This window comes from Chelonoidis abingdonii, chromosome 3 (assembly GCF_003597395.2).
Source record: "Chelonoidis abingdonii isolate Lonesome George chromosome 3, CheloAbing_2.0, whole genome shotgun sequence".
NCBI lineage: Eukaryota > Metazoa > Chordata > Testudines > Testudinidae > Chelonoidis > Chelonoidis abingdonii.
Genome location: NC_133771.1, coordinates 117,886,609 through 117,906,430, shown reverse-complemented (window position 1 = coordinate 117,906,430; position 19,822 = coordinate 117,886,609). Strand labels below are relative to the sequence as shown.

General features: G+C 40.1%; 1 protein-coding gene across 1 annotated transcript in view; it reads left to right on the top strand.

Annotated features, from left to right (window-relative positions):
• The first annotated feature begins 11,464 nt into the window (after nucleotides 1-11,464).
• Nucleotides 11,465-19,822, top strand: part of PPIL4 (peptidylprolyl isomerase like 4) — a 41,554-nt gene continuing 33,196 nt past the window's right edge. Inside the window, exons 1-6 of the mRNA XM_032771767.2 lie at nucleotides 11,465-11,613; nucleotides 12,667-12,734; nucleotides 12,820-12,884; nucleotides 14,723-14,840; nucleotides 15,630-15,772; nucleotides 18,154-18,250. Coding sequence (XP_032627658.1) covers nucleotides 11,544-11,613; nucleotides 12,667-12,734; nucleotides 12,820-12,884; nucleotides 14,723-14,840; nucleotides 15,630-15,772; nucleotides 18,154-18,250 — 561 coding nt within the window. The 5' untranslated portion in view covers nucleotides 11,465-11,543. The remainder of the gene's footprint in view (nucleotides 11,614-12,666; nucleotides 12,735-12,819; nucleotides 12,885-14,722; nucleotides 14,841-15,629; nucleotides 15,773-18,153; nucleotides 18,251-19,822) is intronic.

The following is a 19,822-nucleotide window of genomic DNA, read 5'->3' as shown; positions in this document are numbered from 1 at the left end:
CACTGGTTTGAGATGTAGGAAATATTTTGTCTTGCACCAGAACCAGGTTTGAGACCTCCATACCCTGCAAGGCCAGAAGTGGGAGCTCTATATCGCTGGGAAGGGGAGATTCCAGATATAATAGACAGGAAAGGTAAATACATTTAAAACTCTGTGCAAAAAATAATAATAATAATTTGAAGGATAGAAGATCTGTGTACTTAAAAGTTAAATACACAAAAGGGCTTATTTTCAATTACCTTGCATCTTGCATGATCATTTACATCTGTGTAAAGCAAATGTGAAATGTTATGAAAACAGAGAAGTAGTATTTTACACCCGCTTTGCACTCACTTGGCATAGGTGCAAGGCAATGGAGCATGAGGCTTAGGAGTTTTACAGGAAATGACATCTTGCCCATTCTTCTCACTTCTTTGACTTTGAACCATTTCAGCACTGAAGAAACTTTCGTGTACATAACTGCTTGGTTGTGTTTTATTTTAGTTTTTTATTTTTGTTTTGTTTATCTCCAGATAAACTTTATATATTTTTTTATTTTGATTTATCCAGAATTTATTTAATAATGAATATTTTATATAGTTGCTTTTATCTGATAATTTCAAAACACTTCCAACAGTAAGTATGATTTTTATTATTATTATTTCCAGTTAACAGATCAGGAGACTGAGGCACAGAGAAGTTTTGTGATTTGCCTAAGGTCACACAGCTAATCACTGACAGGGCAAGGAATAGAACACAGATGTCTTGATTTCCATTTCCTTTCTCTATCCACACACTGCCATTTAAATTAGGGCTGTCAATTAATCACAGTTAATGCAAGCGATTAATGCAAAACAAATTAACTAGATTAAAAAAATAGTCACAATTAATTGGTTTTAATTGAATTGTTAAACATTAATCAAATACCAATTTAAATTTATTATAAATATTTGTGGATGTTCTACATTTTCAGATATATTTATTTCAATTACAGCACAGAATACAAAGTGTGCAGTGCTCACTTTTGTTACAAATATTTGCACTGTAAAAAAGAAACAAGAAATAGTATTATTCAGTTCACCTCATACAAGTACTGTAGTGCAATCTCTTTATCATGAAAGTACAATTTACAAATACAGATTTTTTTTTATATATAAGTGGAGTCAAAAACAAAACAATTTAAAAGTTTGGAGCCTATAAGTCCACTCAGTCAGTGGACTTCTTGTTCAGCCAATTGTTACGAGAAACAAGTTTGTTTATATTTATGGGAGATAATGTTGGCCACTTATTATGTACGTCACCTGAAAGTGAGAACAGGGATTTGCATGGGACTGTTGTAACCGACATTGCAGGGTATTTACAAGCCAGAGATGCTAAACATTCATATGCTTCTTCATGCTCCCGACACCATTCCAGAGGACATGCTTCCATGCTGAATTTAAATTGGTATTCTATTATTGTTTAACGGTGTGATTAATTGTAACTATTTTGTAACTTAATTGTGATTTTTGTTTAATCGTTTGACAGCCCTAATGTAAACATATACTGCAGCATGGCTGCCTACTGAAGCAGTTTTCAAAAAGAAGACTCATCCATAATACAACTACCACTCAAAGAGGGGCAGAAGTTCTGTTTGTGTCTGTTCATTGTGCATTCTCACTCTGGTCAGCCAGAGGTCAACCAGCAACATAATGCAATAAATCTATCTGGTAAATAGGGATCTATTTTGCTGAATTTCTTAATAGTTACAAAACTGTTTGTGAGGCTGGAATGGCAGATATAGGCATGCACCATTTGTTGGCACTTGTGAATATTGCATATGCTGGTGGGAGTAGGTTTAAATAAAATGGATTCCTAACTATGGATTGCATTCCAGTGGTGAGTCATAGAAATAGTTCATGTTTCAGTGGGTTATGTTCTGACAAAAGCCTGATGAACATTTCACAACTGACACCAGGCCCACTTCTAAAGCTGCTATGATGTTCTGAGTGTGGACTTTGTGATTAAATCATACTTAAAATGTACTAACAGCAAGATTATTTATAACACTATATGAATATACAAACACATAGCAAAATAAAGATCCTCTTTAGCCTTGCATTTTCAACAGATCTTAAAGCAGTGGTCCCCAACCTTTTAGTCTCGTGGGCACCAGACGAAGGACCACTGTAGTGGTGGAGCACCTGCCAAGGCGGCATTTCGGCGGCGGCGCCTCTCGATGATGCTGCTTGCCGTCGATAAGCGACGTCACGGAGAGGTGTCCCCGTCGAAATTCGGGAGTGATGTCTTTCGATGATGCCACTTCCCGTCGACAAGTGACATCATTGAGAGGTGTCCCTGCCAAAATGCTGCTGAAATTCGGCGGCATTTTGGGGGGTGCTCTTCCGGGGTCCAGGACGTGGGCGCATTAAGATGCCCCCACGGGCACCGCGTTGGGGACCACTGTCCTAAAGGATTCAAGCACTCAACTCCTATTGAGATTAAATGGGAGTTGGGTGTCTAACTAAGTCCCTCAGACTCCTCTGAAAAATCCCAGCTTCGATGGTCCCTGTACAGGATACTTATCTAACTGTTGACTTCCTTCCTTTCTCTTCTGTTTTCCTTTACCCCATAAAACCATCCTCTCTTTTCCTCCCCTTGATCCTCTCTTCTAAAAAAAGCCATTTGTTTCTATTTACTGACATGGAGAAGCTTTGTCTGTTTTAACAGTTCCTTCACCTGTAGGAGGTTTTCATTGTTTGATGGTGGCTCTGATGTGTTCTCCATGGATAGTTTTGGAAGGGAGCAAGGCTGGTCAATTGAGCCTTGCATTACCTTGCTGGCTGATCAGAAAGGGGTGACAACTCCCTCTTGCTTGAATGGGCCATCATTGGGGCACATTTCCTCCTGGTAATTAATTTATATTCTAAGTCCATAAAGCATACTCTCAATATAAATACATTGTTCCTTTAAATATTATTCATACATATAACACGCAATGATTGTGAGTCTTGACAAGTTACGAGCTTTCCGTAGATTCCTTCCATGGTATCCCTTGTGGATAAATACCCTGCAAGATATGTGTTTGGTGTAATGAGTTTGTCAGGTCTGAGGTGAGAGCTGTTTATAGAGAAAAGGGGACTATTTGCCAACGGGTCTCTGTGTCACAGTACTGCATAACTTTTTCACCTTTATGCAGAAAACAAATTTCACAGTCTCTGCTGTATCTGTAATCTCATTACATAACTGATAGAATAGTGATTTACCTACTTAATTTGAACAATATAATTAATTCTACTAATTGTTGCTAGCTCTTAGAATTAGTTCCTCTTGTCCTTTTCTCCACAAGAGACCACACACTTGGATGATTCAACTATGTGTGTTTAACTACTAAAACATTTTAAAATATATGTATAGAATTTTAAATTGTTTTGTATGATTTTCAATGCTGTTTGAGTTGCTAGGAATGCAAACGTGGGTTTTTTGGGGAGGGAGAATATATTAAAGTTGAAGTTAAGGAGAAGCTGAAACCATTTCTTAAGGTAATTTTAAAAACAAAATTCAGGATTCCTAAGAGGTGTGGCTTTGCAAACATTTATTAGTGAGCACACTGTTTGTTCAAACTGGAGTTCAAAGGAATACTCAAAATAGTAAGCACTATGGGTAAAATCGACCCTTATACAAAATGCCAGCATATAGCCTAGGTCTTAAATCTTGCCTAAGCCTTCAAAATAGTTAACTTAATAGTCACCATAGTGCTTTCTACTATGAGTACTTCCATTAGTAAACCCTGTGCTCACTAGTTTGTGTTTGCAGGATCAGGCTCAAAGTTTATAGCCTGTCAAAGGCATTCCTGCTACTATTCTGTTCTATAGTCCTCTGCATGAACAATTCCCACTGAAACCTAAAAGGTCTGCGTGCACAAGGCTTGCTGGAGCTTAGTGAAGGCCAGTAGATCAAACCACAGACTCTTCTGTGAAGATGGAGGGCAGGGGTGCAATGCTGCTGTATGTTATGGTCTTCTTGCCTTTGGTGGAATGATAGGTGAGGTGGAGTGATTTTGTATTTGTATTAAAATCTGCCTGCCCCCACTGCCTACGGGAGGATTTTGATGTGTTACAGTCCCCACCCCTGTGTGTAAAGGGTTTCTCCCCTGATGTGTACGGATTTGCTGTGTGTGCTACAGGCTCTATCCCTGTGTGGGTGTATATTGCAGTGGCTGTAACAGCTGGGGCTAGATCAAAGCAGGGCAGTAGGGGTGTGGTGAGATCCTCTTGCTTGCATGGTTCCCACAGCCTGAAAATGTAGGCACTCAGTGAGTTTAGGAACCTACTAGGTTCAGCAGGAGTTTTGTGAATTGCAGCAGAGCCTAAAAAACTGGAACTTATGTGCTGAAACCCAAACTTAAGCCCCTGGTTTGGAGGCTAGGTATCTTTGTGATTCTAGCTCTAAGTCTCTATCACGTGGCCACAATATGCAGTGTATGCATCCAGCTTAGAAGGGATAGTTCAGTGGTTTGCGCATTAGCCTGCTAAACCCAGCAGTTGTGAGCTCAATCCTTGAGGGGGCCACTTAGGGAACTGGGGCAAAATAGGTACTTGGTCCAGCTAGTGAAGGCAGGGGGGCTGGACACAATGGCCTTTCAGGGTCCCTTCCAGTTCTATGAGATAGGTATTTCTTGATACATTATTTTCTTCAGATCTTGATAAGATCAGTATCCTCCTTTTCAAGCCACTTCTCAGTGTTTTCAGCAAACCCATCCTTCACAGAAGACATGTGCATGCTTTTGCATTGATCAGCCACTGATGTCACATGGCTGTTTTAAGCTAATATACTTGTAACATTTTCCCCCTGGAGGCCTGATTGATTCAGATATCAGGTGAGTCAACAGGGAATGATCTGCAAGGGAGCTTGCCTACAATAAAAACATCCTTACAGATACAAAAACAAATACAGAGCATGTTTAGTAACTGCCACATCCTATTTCTGGGCCAGGTGACCAACCCCGCACATGGGCCAAGGCGCAACATCCTGGCATTCTAAGTGAGCTGAAAATATATTTGTTGCAGCCTATCAGACTGTGTCTTCACACCTTTGTGGATATTGCAGTCACGGACTCATTAATATTACCATCATGATGTAAGAAAGGTCTGAGTGACCTTGCTGTGTTTGTAAGTTAAATTTTCCTGGGCGCATGTAGTTAATAAAAGAAAAGGTTTACATTACGTGTGGTTAGCAAGAAGGGAGAGGCTGAAATCAAACAGGAATCTTTACAGTTTAAAGCTTCAAAAATGTGGATCAATTGGTTAATATTAATGGGACAAAAGTGCCACCATTTTATATACATTACTTAAAGAGGTTGCAGAGTAGCAGCTATGTTCGTCTGTATCTGCAAAAAGAACAGGAGTACTTGTGGCACCTTAGAGACTAACAAATTTATTTGAGCATAAGCTTTCGTGGGCTACAGCATGCTCAAATAAATTTGTTAGTCTCTAAGGCGCCACAAGTACTCCTTTTTGCTTAAAGAGGAAATCCCTGTTCAGATAGGCCAACGCCCTCTGTATGCACAGCAGCATCTACCATGACTGTGGCAGTGGCAGACCTTCACTCTCCTGATCACGAAAGCCATTGTGACCAGCACAAGGTGGAGGAGAAGGAGCACCTTAAATTTGAACCCTACACCACGTACTGAAATTTTGTCAGACCAGATCTGATATCTGTGAAATACTACATAGCTTGACTTTGCTGAGCGTTGCCCTGAGTGCTCCTCTGGTTCCCTCTTTATTTTTGGACTAAGGAGACTTCACTTCTGAACAAAGAGCATCCACTCCGAGATATCATGAGCTCTAACTTATGTGCATTAACTTCATACCTTTACTGTGTCCCTGTAACAAGTCCTTAATAAATTAAGGGAAATTGAAGGGTGGGGAGGCAGCTTTAATTAGTTTTCCATTATGTCCACACAAATGAGGGGACTGCAGAAACTCAGATATAAATACCTCTGATAGGGAAGGTGTAGTGTTACTGGAAGTCCAAAATGTTGAACTGAATGTTATACAACTGCTTTAAGTAGATCCAGTCTTTGGGAGAGGTAACAGCAAAAGTATGAACCTAATGCACTCTATTAGCTCAGTAATGCAAAGGCAAATAAAAAGGAGCCCCAAATGTATGTATTTATTAATTTTAATTTAATGACATTGTAACCTGGGAAATGTCACATGCATCCAATCTGGACTGATGGACAGCTGTATCCCTTTAATTCTCCAATTGGGTTCCCTTTTACATGCCTGGCCTGCTCCCACACAGCCTTCAGCATGTAAATTACCTGTTATACTGCAAGAGTGCTTCAGATAGTCTGCCACCCTTGAATTATACTGCAGAGCAACAACAGCAGATTCCTAGTCCCAGACTTTCCCCCAGAAATGTGTCTCTTCCCAGTACTTTCCTGGACAACACAAGGTGATATAAAGTCTGTAATTTCATTAATAGAAAATTATATGCACAAACCTTGTCATCTCAAATGGAGTTCCCCAAACCCTTCCAAACACACTGGTTTAGATAAAACAATAAAATGAGTTTAAGTATAAAAATCAGAATTGGTTACAAAGAAATAAAAAGGTAAATCTAGGTCTGTTAATTAATCACAGTTAACTGAGACTATTAACTAAAAAATTAATTGCAATTAATTGCTTTGTTAAACAATACTAATTGAAGTTACATATTTTTGAATTTTTCATTTTCAGATTGTTTTGTGTTGCAATTGAAATCTAAGTGTACAATGCTCACTTTATATTATTTTGATTTCAAAAATTTTGTACTGTAAAATGATAAAAGAAACAGTATTTTGTACAAGTACTGTACTGCAAGCTCTTTATCGTGAAAGTGCAACTTACAAATGTACAGTTTTGTTACAATATGTACTGGAGCAAAACCATGCAAAACTTTACAGCCTACAAGTCCACTTAATCCTACTTCTTATTCAGTCAATCACTAAAGACAAACAAGCTTGTTTACATTTACAAGAGATAATGCTGCCTGCTTCTTATTTACAGTGTCATCAGAAAGTGAAAACAGGCCTTCACATGGAACTTTTTTGGAGCCGGCATTGCAAGGTATTTACGTGCTAGATACGCTAAACATTCATATGCCCCTTCATTTTTTGGCCACCATTCCAGAGGACATGCTTCTATGCTGATGACGCGTTAAAAAAAATGTGGGAAAATTGTATGCGTCCTGCTGTTTTACCTGTATTCTGTCACAGATTTCATGTTATAGCCATCTTGGATGATGACTCAACATGTTATTTGTTTTAAGAACACTTTCACTGCAGATTTGACAAAATACAAAGACGGTACCAATGTGAAATTTCTAAAGATAGCTACAGCACTCGATTTGAGGTTTAAGAATCTGAAGCGTCTTCCAAAATATGAGAGGGATGAGGTGTGAAGCATGCTTTCAGGAGTCTTAAAAGAGCAAGACTCTAATGCGGAAACTACAGAACCCGAACCACCAAAAAAAGAAAAATCAACCTTCTGCTGGTGGCATCTGACTCAGATAATGAAAACGAACATGCGTTGGTCTGCACTGCTTTGGATTATTATCGAGCAGAACCCATCATCAGCATGGACTCATGTCCTCTGGAATCTTGATTGAAGCATGAAGGGCCATATGAATCTTTAGCATAGCTGGCATGTAAATATCTTGCAATGCCAGCTACAACCGTGCTGTGAGAACACCTGTTCTCACTTTTAGGTGACACTAAACAAGAAGCAGGCAGCATTATCTCCCACAAATGTAACCAAATGTGTTTGAGCGATTGGCTGAACAAGAAATACAAATTAGTGGACTTGTAGGCTCTGAAGTTTTACATTGTTTTATTTTTGAATGCAAGTTTTTTTTGTACATAATTCTACATTTCTAAGTTCAGCTTTCACAATAAAGAGATTGAACTACAGTACTTGTATTAGGTGAATTGAAAAATACTATTTCTTCTGATTTTTACAGTGCAAATATTTGTAATAAAAAATATAAAGTGAGCACTGTACACTTTGTACTTCGTGTTATAATTTAAAGAATTGTATTTGAAAATGTAGAAAACATTATAAATTGGGGACACATCAGTTGGAAATAACAGAGGAGGACGACGACCTTGGAGTATTGGTTGATCACAGGATGACTATGAGCCGCCAGTGTGATATGGCCATTAAAAAAATTAATGCAGTTTTAGGAGCATCAGGTGAGGTATTTCCAGCAAAGATAAGGAGGTGTTAGTACTGTTATATAAGGCACTGGTGAGACCTCATCTGGAATATTGGTGTGCAAGTTCTGGGTCTCCCATGTTTTAAGAAGGATGAATTCAAAAACTGGGAACAGGTTTCAGAGACAGCTACACTAGGATGATGCCGAGACTGGAAAACCTGTCCTATGAAAGGAGACTCAAAGAGCTTGGCTTGTTTAGCCTAACCAAAAGAAGGCTGCGGGAGGATATGCTTGCTCTTTATAAATATATCAGAGGGATTAATATTAGGGAGGGAGAGGAATTATTTAAGCTTAGTACCAATGTGTAAAAAGAACAAATGGGTATAAACTGGACAGTAGGAAGTTATGACTTGAAAATTAGACGAAGGTTTCTAACCAATGTAGAGGAGTGAAGTTCTGGAACAGCCTTCCAAGAGAGTAGTGGGGGCAAGAACATATCTGGCTTTAAAGACTAAGCTGATAAGTTATGGAAGGGATGGTATGATGGGATAGACTAATTTTGGCAATTGAATCTTTGATTATCAGCAGGTAAGTATGCCCAGTGGTCTGTGATGGATGGGATCTGAGTTACTGCAGAGAATTCTTTCCTGATGCTGGCTGGTGAGTCTTGCCCACATGCTCAGGTTTAGCTGATCGCCCATATTTGGGGTCAGGAAGAATTTTCCTCCGGGGCAGATGCAGACCCTGGTTTTCGCCTTCCTCTGCAGCGTGGGGCATGGTCACTTGCTGGAGATCTCTGCAGCTTGAGGTCTCAAATCCACCATTTGAAGACTTCAATAACTCAGACATAGGTTAGGGGTTTGTTATAGAAGTGGATAGGTAGGATTCTGTGGCCTGCTTTGTGCAGGAGGTCAGACTAGATGATCATAATGGTCCCTTCTGACCTTAAAGTCTCTGAGTCTATCTAAAAATATTTAAATAAACAGTACAGGCCTGTTGGCTCTTATGCGCATTTAACATGCACGATTTCAGCTTCACGCAGTCGGCAAAAACACAAAAGAAAAAATTTTAATACTGTACCTGAAGTGCAGGCGATTCCACCCACCATTCAACTCAATGTAATTTTGACTATATGCGCTTTTCGCTTTACGCATTAAGCACAGAACAGAACCCCCCATGTAATGAGACTTGCCTGTATTCTATTATCATTTAACAGTGTGATTAATCACAATTATTTTTTTTTAATCGCTAGGTAAAACGCAGAGTAATACCTATCTTAACAGTGAAGTTAAAGCAAAAAGGTTTATCTCATCATATGTTTACAGCACTCTGGCTGGATTTTTCAGCCATGACCCCTCCTGCAATTCAGTGATGTTTCTTTTGTCTTTCAAAACATTATTAATGCTGTGAATAAAGATGAGGGCAGAGAAGTGATTTGTGTCTCCTGTTCCTCATCTTTAAGGATCATTTCCATCTGGGGTTCAGGCAACAGCCAGTCTGTTTACATGGGAGCCTCTGGCTCTTCCACTGCCAAGATGTAAATTTCTCACTCAGATCCTTCTTCCTACCAAAGAATGGCTCTACTTACCCAGTGATAATCCATTTTATTTTTATCAGAGGGGTAGCTGTGTTAGTCTGTATCCACAAAAACAATGAGTAGTCTGATGGCACCTTAAAGACTAACAGATTTATTTGGGCATAAGCTTTCATGGGTAAAAAAACCATTTCTTCTGATGCATCTGAATCACAAGGCATACCTCACAAGGCATACTTTGAACAAAAATTTATCAAAGTTTTGTAAAAGTGGTGGAAAAAGGGTACAGTCTGTCACAGTGCTTAACTCATTTTTTGAATTCTTTTGGTTGTCAGTCTGTTTTGAGGTTGTACGTTTGGTAAAATTCACAGTGGAAGTTTGCTTTTGTGAAAGATTTCATACAAAACAGCAGTGTCCCCTTAATACCTTTACAAATCTGGCTATAAGAGGGATTTTCAAACACATCTAGGTGTCTTCAACCTTTAAAAATCTAGCCTATAGTGAATATTTGGGAGCCAATTTCTGCACAAAAGGGATGTAGCGAAAAATCACTGGAGAGTGAAGCAGAACAACAGCTGAAAAAGGCAATCCCCATTGGCAGAGCAAAGCAAACGGAAGAAATGTTTACACCAACTCAGGAAGACAAAGTGGGTAAACTAATAGCTTTTATTGGAGCTAACTTCTGTTAGTAAGAGAGGCAAGCTTTTGAGCCACCCAGAGCTTTTCTGCCAGCAATAGAAGTTGGTCCAATAAAAGATACATATTACCTCATTCACTTTGTCTCTCTAATATCCTGGGACCAACACAGCTACAACAACCCAGGAAGTCAAGTCAATCTCAAAATCATATGATCCCAAAGAATCACCTGTGTTATTAAAAGAAAAATAGAATTAAGAATAGAAAATTACAGAAATGCAATAAAAACCGAAACACTGAGGTGTGAGTGGTTTCGGAATAGCAGCCGCGTTAGTCTATAACTGCAGAAAGGAGTACTTGTGGCACCTTAGAAACTAACAAATGTATTTCGTGGGCTACATCTTTGGATGCAGAGAATGGAACAGATAGTGAGGAGATACAGATACACATACAGAGAGCATGAAAAGGTGGGAGTTGTCTTACCAACTCTGAGAGGCCAATTAAGTAAGAGGTGCCAGTGCTAGAGGGCCTACAAACCAATACCTGTTTGCTAATAAACTATTACCCAGCACAGTGACAGCGCCCCCCGCCCCCATACCGTTAGCAAAGCTAAACCAAGAACAGAGCTAAGAATAATGAAAAATAACACTTTAAGCAGCCAGCGATTTAAAGGTGGGAAGCCACACGCGGCACAGCCGCTGAGACAAGTCGGGGAACGGCTCGGAGGTTCCAGGCAGAAACACACGCTGACGAGGGAGGGACACCTCTGAACACAGACCAGTAAAACACTTCACAGACCCGCGTCTCTCTCAGCAGCTCCAGCCACCAGGGCAGCCCCGACCCGTCGCGGCCCCAGTCTTATAGCCCCGCCAGCAGGCTCAGCGCGCGCTCACCACTGCCGCCAAGCCGCGCACGCGCCTTACTTAGCCCCACCCTCCGGCTCTTCCCTCCTTTACAGCTGGTGCCCGCACACATCGCGTCCCGTCCGCCCTGCCCCCTTTTACGCTCGCGTCACACCGCCATCTCAAGTGAGGGCAGAGGGTGAGGCGGGAGGCGGCTTCAGTAGGTGTCACTGAGCATGCTCAGTTTGCACTGGCGCGCTCCGTAGTGGCGAAGCCGAAAATTGCAGCGTTTCCCTTTAACTCTCCCGGAGACGGCCGGGCGGGGCCGCGCTGCTGGGCCTGGCGCGCGGTTGTGGTTCCGGGGCGCGGCGGGCATGGCCGTGCTGCTGGAGACCACGGTGGGCGACCTGGTGATCGACCTGTACACGGAGGAGAGGCCCAGAGGTGAGGTGAGGGGCGGGGCGGGGCGGACTCACCCCGCGCTACTGTCCCGCTCCTTCGGCCCAGGCGGATGGAGGCCGCGGAGCTTAGTATAGCGGTGGTGGCGCGGTGCTGTGCTGGGGGAAACCCCGGCTGGGGGTGAGAGGCGGGTTCAAAACATGGGCACCGGCAACGTCCCTGAGCAGAGCAGCTGGTGATGCTGACTGTCTCCTTCACACAATGAAAATGTGGGGCTCGCTGCATTTGGCTTGATGCAAACACGCCAGGCATCTGAAGAAGTGGGGTTTTACCCAGGGAAGTTTATACCCAAATAAATCTGTTAGTCTTTAACGTGCCATTGGACTCTTTGTTGATTTTGTGGCTCCAGACTAGCACAGGCACGGCTTTGATACTTAACGAGTCCTTTGTTGAGGGCTTGCAGTAATCCTGCGCTTTTCTGGTTGCCAGTTCTCATAAAGTCTGCAAGAATTTTTTTTTTAGTTGGAAAATGCAAGGTGGCAATTACATTATTTCCTTCAGTCTGTGTTTGGGTGGATGTAAGGATTTTAGGATAAAAGATGATTATGCTGGTAAGTTAAATGTGTGTGTTTGCAGGATGAAGGCCTTAGTTTCTATATTTAATTTAAAGGGTATGGGGGAACTTATTACGCTGTTGTTTTTTTCTAATTATAAGCAATAATTTTGGTTGGGAGCTCATTTTCTTTTACTACAGACAATATACATCTTATTTTTATGTTTCTAAAGTATTGAGTAAGCGTAAAAGTTTTAAATTGAAAAAACAACATTGACTTTTTCCTTGGTAGACCTTATTTGGGGAAGGCTAGAGAGGAGGAAATGTGCTCTGATCTTTGTTGTACAACTCTTCATATTGCTATTCTAAATATTGTTGGATGTGGGATCTAGGAAGGGAAAATGCATAGTATTTAATCTTTTCCATAGATGTGCAGCAGGCTTTAGAGTCAATGTTAATAAAATCCAAGTACAGCCAAAGAGAGAAGATCCAGGTGCAAATTGCATTGTTTTTTTGTTTGTAAATTTCAATGTAATTTCTTGTAGCTTGTCAGAATTTTCTGAAGCTTTGCAAAATCAAGTACTACAACTACTGCCTCATTCACAATGTACAGGTGAGTGTTTATAATAGATATTTATTTCCTTCTTTTTCTACATCTGTAAGTAGACTAATACCTTGTGTATCTTGCATTGTTACAGAGGGATTTTATTATACAAACTGGTGACCCCTTGGGGACTGGCCGTGGAGGGGAATCTATCTTTTGGTGAGTAAAACCTACTTATATGAAATAGGCCTAATTTGGGAGTGTAGTTGATCTAGTTTTGATCCTAGACGTTTAGGTTTTTTTGGGACAGTAGGCTACATCTGTTCTTAAATAAAATCAATACCAGGTGTAATTGTGAGCAGGTGACTAGCTTTGGCTGCTGCGTTGTGAGCCCTACATAGCTGCGCTGTGGAAGTCATCACATTTGTTCTACTTCAGTGCTGAGAACTATGATGTAATGCACTTACATTTTGCTTGTGATAGAGGGGAAGCAGGTGACTATAGTAAAAATTTTTGTATTCATGTGTCAACTCCCTGAACCCCCTTTCAAAATTAATAAAACTGTTGCTTGGGCTCAAATTTTAACTACATTAAATACATGAAGTGTGTTTTTTGGTAATAGGTAATTGGGAGAGTCTTGTGTTCCAGTGTTTTTTTAAGAGGGAGGCATTAAAATGAATGTTAGGAAGAAAATTACCTTTCTTATAAAAATCAATTTTCTATAGTGTTGCACCTGAAGAAAGATGCAAAGAGGTAAGATAGAATTTTGGCTGACTGCATAATCTTCCAGATGATTTTCCCTCTAGAACATCAGATTCAAAGGAAAAATTAAGTTCAAGTTGCAGGAAAAAAAAACACCTGAATAGTTCTCATGTAACTCTCTACAGCCAATAGACTTGCAGTTATTCACCCATGCAAACTGGCTAACACTGCTCCAGCTCAGTAATATGGACCTTTAAGGAAGTAAACTAAATAAATTTTACATCTGTTATACTATGCTATAATGGTGTTAGGGAGACCTGGTTATAAACTTTTTTACCCACAGTATAGGGTAGATGGGGACCAAACTCTGTCCCTGTAAGTGGTTTAAAACTTTTGACAATCCAGGATTCTGGTGTATTATTGTTCTGGTCTGTCACCAGTCACTCCTGGATCTTCTCGTCCTTTGCACCTTTTCATATTATATACTGATTTTTTCTTTCCCTGCCTGGCTCCTTGATGTGCTCTGTCACAAGTAGAATCTTCTAAAAGAGTGGCAGGCTGACTTGCTTCCCTCTTCTGTTCTGCTGCTGGCCTCTGAGAATACAGATCCATTCTGAGGATGTTACCTTTTTCTTATTGCTGAACAGGACAGAAATGTGGGGGTTTCAGTTCTGGTGCAACCTAAACTGATATAAGCCATGTTGAAATGGATTTAAGAGTGGACATGTAGGTTTACAATCAGTTTAAAATAATAACTTCCTGTTCTCTCTCACCTGGGGGAGAACAATGTCAGATCAGGATCAGACATTGAGACTTAAAATCACTGCATCTAGTCCTGTATGCCTTGAAAGCTAATGTGTAAAATGAAGTTTGCAGCTTTGTCTGTTCAGATGATCAATTTTAGTCTATGTGCAAACTATTTAATGGTTTTTACTTTGTTTTATAAGGAGAATTATGTGCCCAAGTACCATTTATATTTGATAAAGTGAATCATGCTTTTAATTCCCTGCACACTGTACTGAAAGTATGTTTTGACAGTAGCTTCTAGCAAATTACATGCTAGTATCTACCAGAGATGTCAGAAAACGTTTTCTGATATGCTTAAAAAAACCCTCATTCTGTAGAATATCTCCAAGGAAAGCGCTGTTAACATTATCTGCATTATGGGGGTGGCTGGGTAATTCTATAGTCACGTTATAAATGTGTACTGTAAAGTGATCATTTTATTTGAGCATTCCTATTATAATGTATTTTGGTAAATCATTTTGTCTTGTTCACTGTTGTATAACACTTGTTTCGCTGTCAGCATTTTTAATCTTGCTGCCTCATAACATATTTATTGTATATATTTTCAGTAAACTCTATGGTGATCAAGCTAGATTTTTTGAGGCAGAAAAAGTGCCAAGAATTAAGCACAAGAAAAAGGGAACCGTGTCAATGGTGAACAATGGCAATGATCAACATGGATCTCAGGTCAGCGCACAGTATTGTGAGGCTTTGCTATAACTCTAGAATAGCAAAGAGGGAAACTCCACAGGTTTAAAAAATGTGGATAACAATGAAAATAACACACAGTTACTGTTTTTTATAGTTAAAAGGATACTGATGAGGTATTCATATTTTTTTTCAAATGATTCTAGAGCTTCCTAGTTATATTAAACTCTCTAACTTGGAAATTGAAATTGTACCTTAATAACATGTTTTTTTCATCATGTGCACTTATTGGTTCATTACTGTAGAGCTGATCAAAGGTGCTAGGCTGACAAAATAATTACTAAAAATAATGTTGTTTAGGAAGAAAAAGACTGAAGGGGACAGTGTGGAAGTTAAATGGCCTAATGTGTAGTATTCCCTACATATACTTAAAAAATTTGTTTTTAAAACATCTGCTCTTCTGATCCGGGACAAATCTGTCAATTCCCCTTAGCTAGAACTGTGTGCAGCTAAATACAGCAATGACCAAGACTTTTCCAATTTGATTGTAAAGTATGGGTTCCCAATGTCATTCATTTTTGTGTTGGTTCTAAATTAAGGGTGGAGGGCTAGATGCTCAGCTGGTGTAAACTGTCATAGTTCCATTAAAGCCAGTGGAGCTACATTGGTTTACACTGCTTGAAGGTCTGGTCCTGTCTTCTCCCATTGAAGTTAATGCTAAAACTCCCACTTACTTCAAAGGGCATGGTGTCAGGCCCAAAATTATATGGAGATTCTAAAAATTTTATGGTTTACTTGTAAACAGGTTTTTTTATCTTGTCTTTGTAGTTTCTTATTACTACAGGGGAAAACCTAGATTACCTTGATGGTGTGCACACAGTGTTTGGAGAAGTAACAGAAGGCATGGATGTATTAAAGAAAATTAACGAGACTTTCGTTGACAAGGAATTTGTTCCTTATCAAGACATCAGGTATGACTAGGTTTAACTTCCTAGCTTAGAGGTGACAAAGTGCTAGAGGCTAACACATTAGCCAGCCCTCAGATCACTCAGGTACAAATTAGTTTCTGTGGAGAAGGCTGACTGGGGAGTATGTGGCTAATTGGTTCATCAGTCTTGAGACTGATCAGCTAGTTAGGCACCACCTGAGGGCTGTTAAAGGAAAGAAGGGGCAGAAGATTGGGTTAGCTGAACCCTATCTGTTCTGGGATTCTAAGGGAGGGAGATCTCTGTTCCTCTCTGGCCCTGCAGGAAGGGGCAAGAGACCATTGTAATACTTAGCTGCAGAGGACTGTATTGGGATTGGTGGCGGGAATATAAATAAATAACATGGAAGTGCTACTCGCTGGAGAGTCTGAGAGGTTTCTGGGTATCAGAAGGCGGGAATGGAACCTGTCCCCTTACAGAGAGTGTGTTGTAATTTTTGTAAAAACTGGTTCCTTGCGCTTTCTGTAAATAGACTTAATATGGCAATGTCAGGACACTTGTGAAAGTATCTAGTATGCTTCTTCGTTCCATCATTACTGGTAAAATATTGTGTAACTAAGTGTTATGGGGACTTACTAAATGTCTTCAGAGGAAGATGCATTGACTAGATCATGCTGTCTTATCAGCTGAAAGAGAAGTTGTAGGCCCCCGACCTGTAAGCTCAGAAGGACCCTGCATCTGCACATAGCACCATTGTGAGTTTGCAGGGTTGGGCCCATAGATGGGATGGATGATGTTGTCCAGACCATCCAAAATAATGTTTATAATGTTGTTAATCTGTGTATGTGGTGTTGTAGGTGTGTTGGTTCCAGGATATGAGAGAGACTAGGTGGGTGAGGTAATTTCTTTTATTGGACCAACTTCTGCTTGTGAGAAACAAGCTTACACACAGATCTTCAGGACTGGAAAATGTACTCGGAGTGTCAAAGCTAAGTACAAGGTGGAACAGATTTTGTAGCATAAGTAGGTAGCACATATTTCAAGGGACTATTTAAGGTGAAGTGGCCTGCTAACACCTCTCTGATCATAGAGGGAAAAGGAGAGGAAGAAAAAGCTAGGGGAGGAGGTTAGTGGGTTATAGATTATTGTAATAAAGTCATGGACTGAATACTGAAACTGGATTTATGGTTTGTGTCTAGCGAAGGTATAAATTTAAGCTCCCAGGCTTGTCTTTTGAAAGTGTTACACAGGTTTCCCTTGAGGATGAGAACTGAGGTCAGATAGAGAGTGATCTCATTGTGAAAAATGTTCACACACAATTGAGAGGGTATTTTTTGTCTTTTGTAATTTTTCTGAGAGTTCTTCAGGAATACAGTGATTGTCTGGTTTCACCCACATAATTGTTGGGACATTTAGTCTGCTGGATGAGGTACACCACATGTTGACAGGCATGTGTAGGACCCTTGGATCTTGAAAAGTATATTGTGTGGGGTATTGATAATTATTGCAGTTCAGATATATCTACAGATTTATGTATCTGCCGATCTAACAGGGTCTGGTGTTGCTTTTAGCTGATGTATCTTGGTCTGTGGAGAGCTTGTTTCTGATGATGAGGTTGGAGTGGGGTGGTTTGAAGGACAGAAGAGCGGGGCAGTTCAGGAAAGATTTACTTCAGAATATGGTCCCCATAGTGTATAGGTAGTAATTGTTTGATACCCCTGCCTCCCAGTGAGTTCTAATGTGGGTCATAAGTGACAATTAGAGGTGTGCGGACAGAGGAGGCTTTATTTCTCTTGAGGGATTTGGGTGACTTATTCCATGATGGGATCTTCTACTCTGGTGGAATATTCTTGCTTGTTGAACATGGTCTTAAGTGTGTTAAGGTGACTCTCTCCTTGGAGCATATTCTGTGGTATCTGAGTATCTGGCTGTAGATAACAGATTTCTTGGCATGTTTGGGTTGTTTACTGGATCTGTATATTAATCTGTGTACCACTTTCGAACAGTTCAGCTGTATATTTGCTTTGATTCCATGTAGCCAAAAATAACTGTAGGATGCACTAAGTGGAGAGTTAAGAGGGCAAGAGAGGTTGAAATGAGGACTTTACTCACAAACTAGATTAACTGTTGGTCTGGGAATAAACAAATACATTAGAAAATCAACAATTAGTTATTAATAAAAACACTCAGTTTTATTCCTTGTATCCTAGCAGCCTGTGTGCACATTTGAACTGGCTTTATTAATCATTATATATTAGTACATAGAATTTAGTATGTAGGTATACAGAGTATTTATTTGTCTAGCCCTGTAGTAGTATATAATATCTACTGGTATCCCTAAAATTGATCACATGTTCATCAATTAAAGTAAGAGCTAGTTTTAAACAAATGCTGACTCTTGGACTTTACTTTACATTTCCCATTAGGATAAATCATACAGTAATATTAGATGATCCATTTGATGACCCTTCTGGTTTGGTAATACCTGACTGCTCCCCAGAGCCCACCAAGGAACAACTAGATGTAAGTACTGCTAATAGCTTCTTGGGGAGATGTTGGAAATGAATAAATGTGCTAACTAGTTGAGTTTCCTCTATGTCCCACATTCAGCACAGTGTGTGAGTAGTCCATTGAAGTCAAAGAGACTACTTGTGCTTAAAGTTGACGTGCAATGAAGTGCTTTGCAAAATAAGAGCTGCCAGTATACAATTACGCATTTCTTGAATGGGGTAAGATTTCTGAAGATATAAAAAGATATATTGGAATTGGAAAATGTTCAGAAAAAGGCAACAAAAATGATTAGGGGTATGGAACTGCTTCCACATGAGGAGAGATTAATAAGACTGGTACTTTTCAGCTTGGAAAAGAGATAACTAAGGGTGGATATGATAGAGGTCTATAAAATCGTGACTGGTGTGGAGAACGTAAATAAGGAAGTGTTGTTTACTCCTCATAATGCAAAAACTGGAGGTCACCAAGTGAAATTAATAGGCAGCATGTTTAAAACCAGGGCTTTGGAGCGAAGCCCAGAGCTGGAGCATGCAGCAGCTCCGGAGCGCTGGAGCATGCAGCAGCTCCGGAGCACTGGAGCTGCAGGTTTTTGCCTGGAGTTGGAGCGGAGCCAGAGCACAGCTCTAAAGCCCTGTTTAAAATAAATGAAAGGAAGTATTTCTTCACAGAACACACAATCAACCTTTGGAACTCCTTGCCAGAGTAGGATGTTTTGAAGGCCAAGACTATAACAGGGTTAAAAAAAGAACTAAATAAGTTCATGGAGGATAGGTCCATCAAGGACTGATGGGCAGGGATGGTGTCCCTACCTCTGTTGGATCACTTGATGATCACCTGTTTTGTTCATTCCATATGGGGCACCTGGCATTCGCCACTGTTGGAACCCAGCATACTAGGCTAGATGGACCTTCACAGCACAGTTGTATAAGTGACCTCTATGCTTACAAAGCAAATAACTATTACAGTTTTCAAGAAGAGAACAAAAAAAGATCAGCAGGGTGTTTACAGTTGTGACTGTGTATTGTGGGATAGGATGCAAAGACTTATTTTATAATTCACACTACAAAGAGAGAAGCTGTAATGTTATTTTAATAGTAATGAATCTGTTGTCTGAAATGCCCCGCTCTGACATTATTTTTTTTGATTCATTCTTCTGGAAGAATCCAAAAAATCACTGCTAACGTCTTAATTTTATACTGTAAAAGTAAGTTTATCCTTTTATTCCCTTTTTTCAATAAGAAATATTATCAGCACTTCCACACAAAAGAAAATGATTGTTAAGCTGGAAAGTATGACTTCACTATCCACAGTTCACATACAAACAGACACGCTGGTTTGTTTTGTCTGTATTCTAGGCAGAAGGGATTTGCAGAACAATTAAGCTTATAATTATGTTTTTTCTTACCTTGCAGTTATTGGAGCTGCTGAAAGGAAAAAGACGGTTACTCACCTTTGTAACTGTTGTTCTTCGAGATGTGTTGCTCATATCCATTCCAGTTAGGTGTGCGCGCGCTGCGTGCACGTTCGTCGGAGAAACTTTTACCCTAGCAACACTCGGTGGGCCGGCAGGTCGCCCCCTGGAGT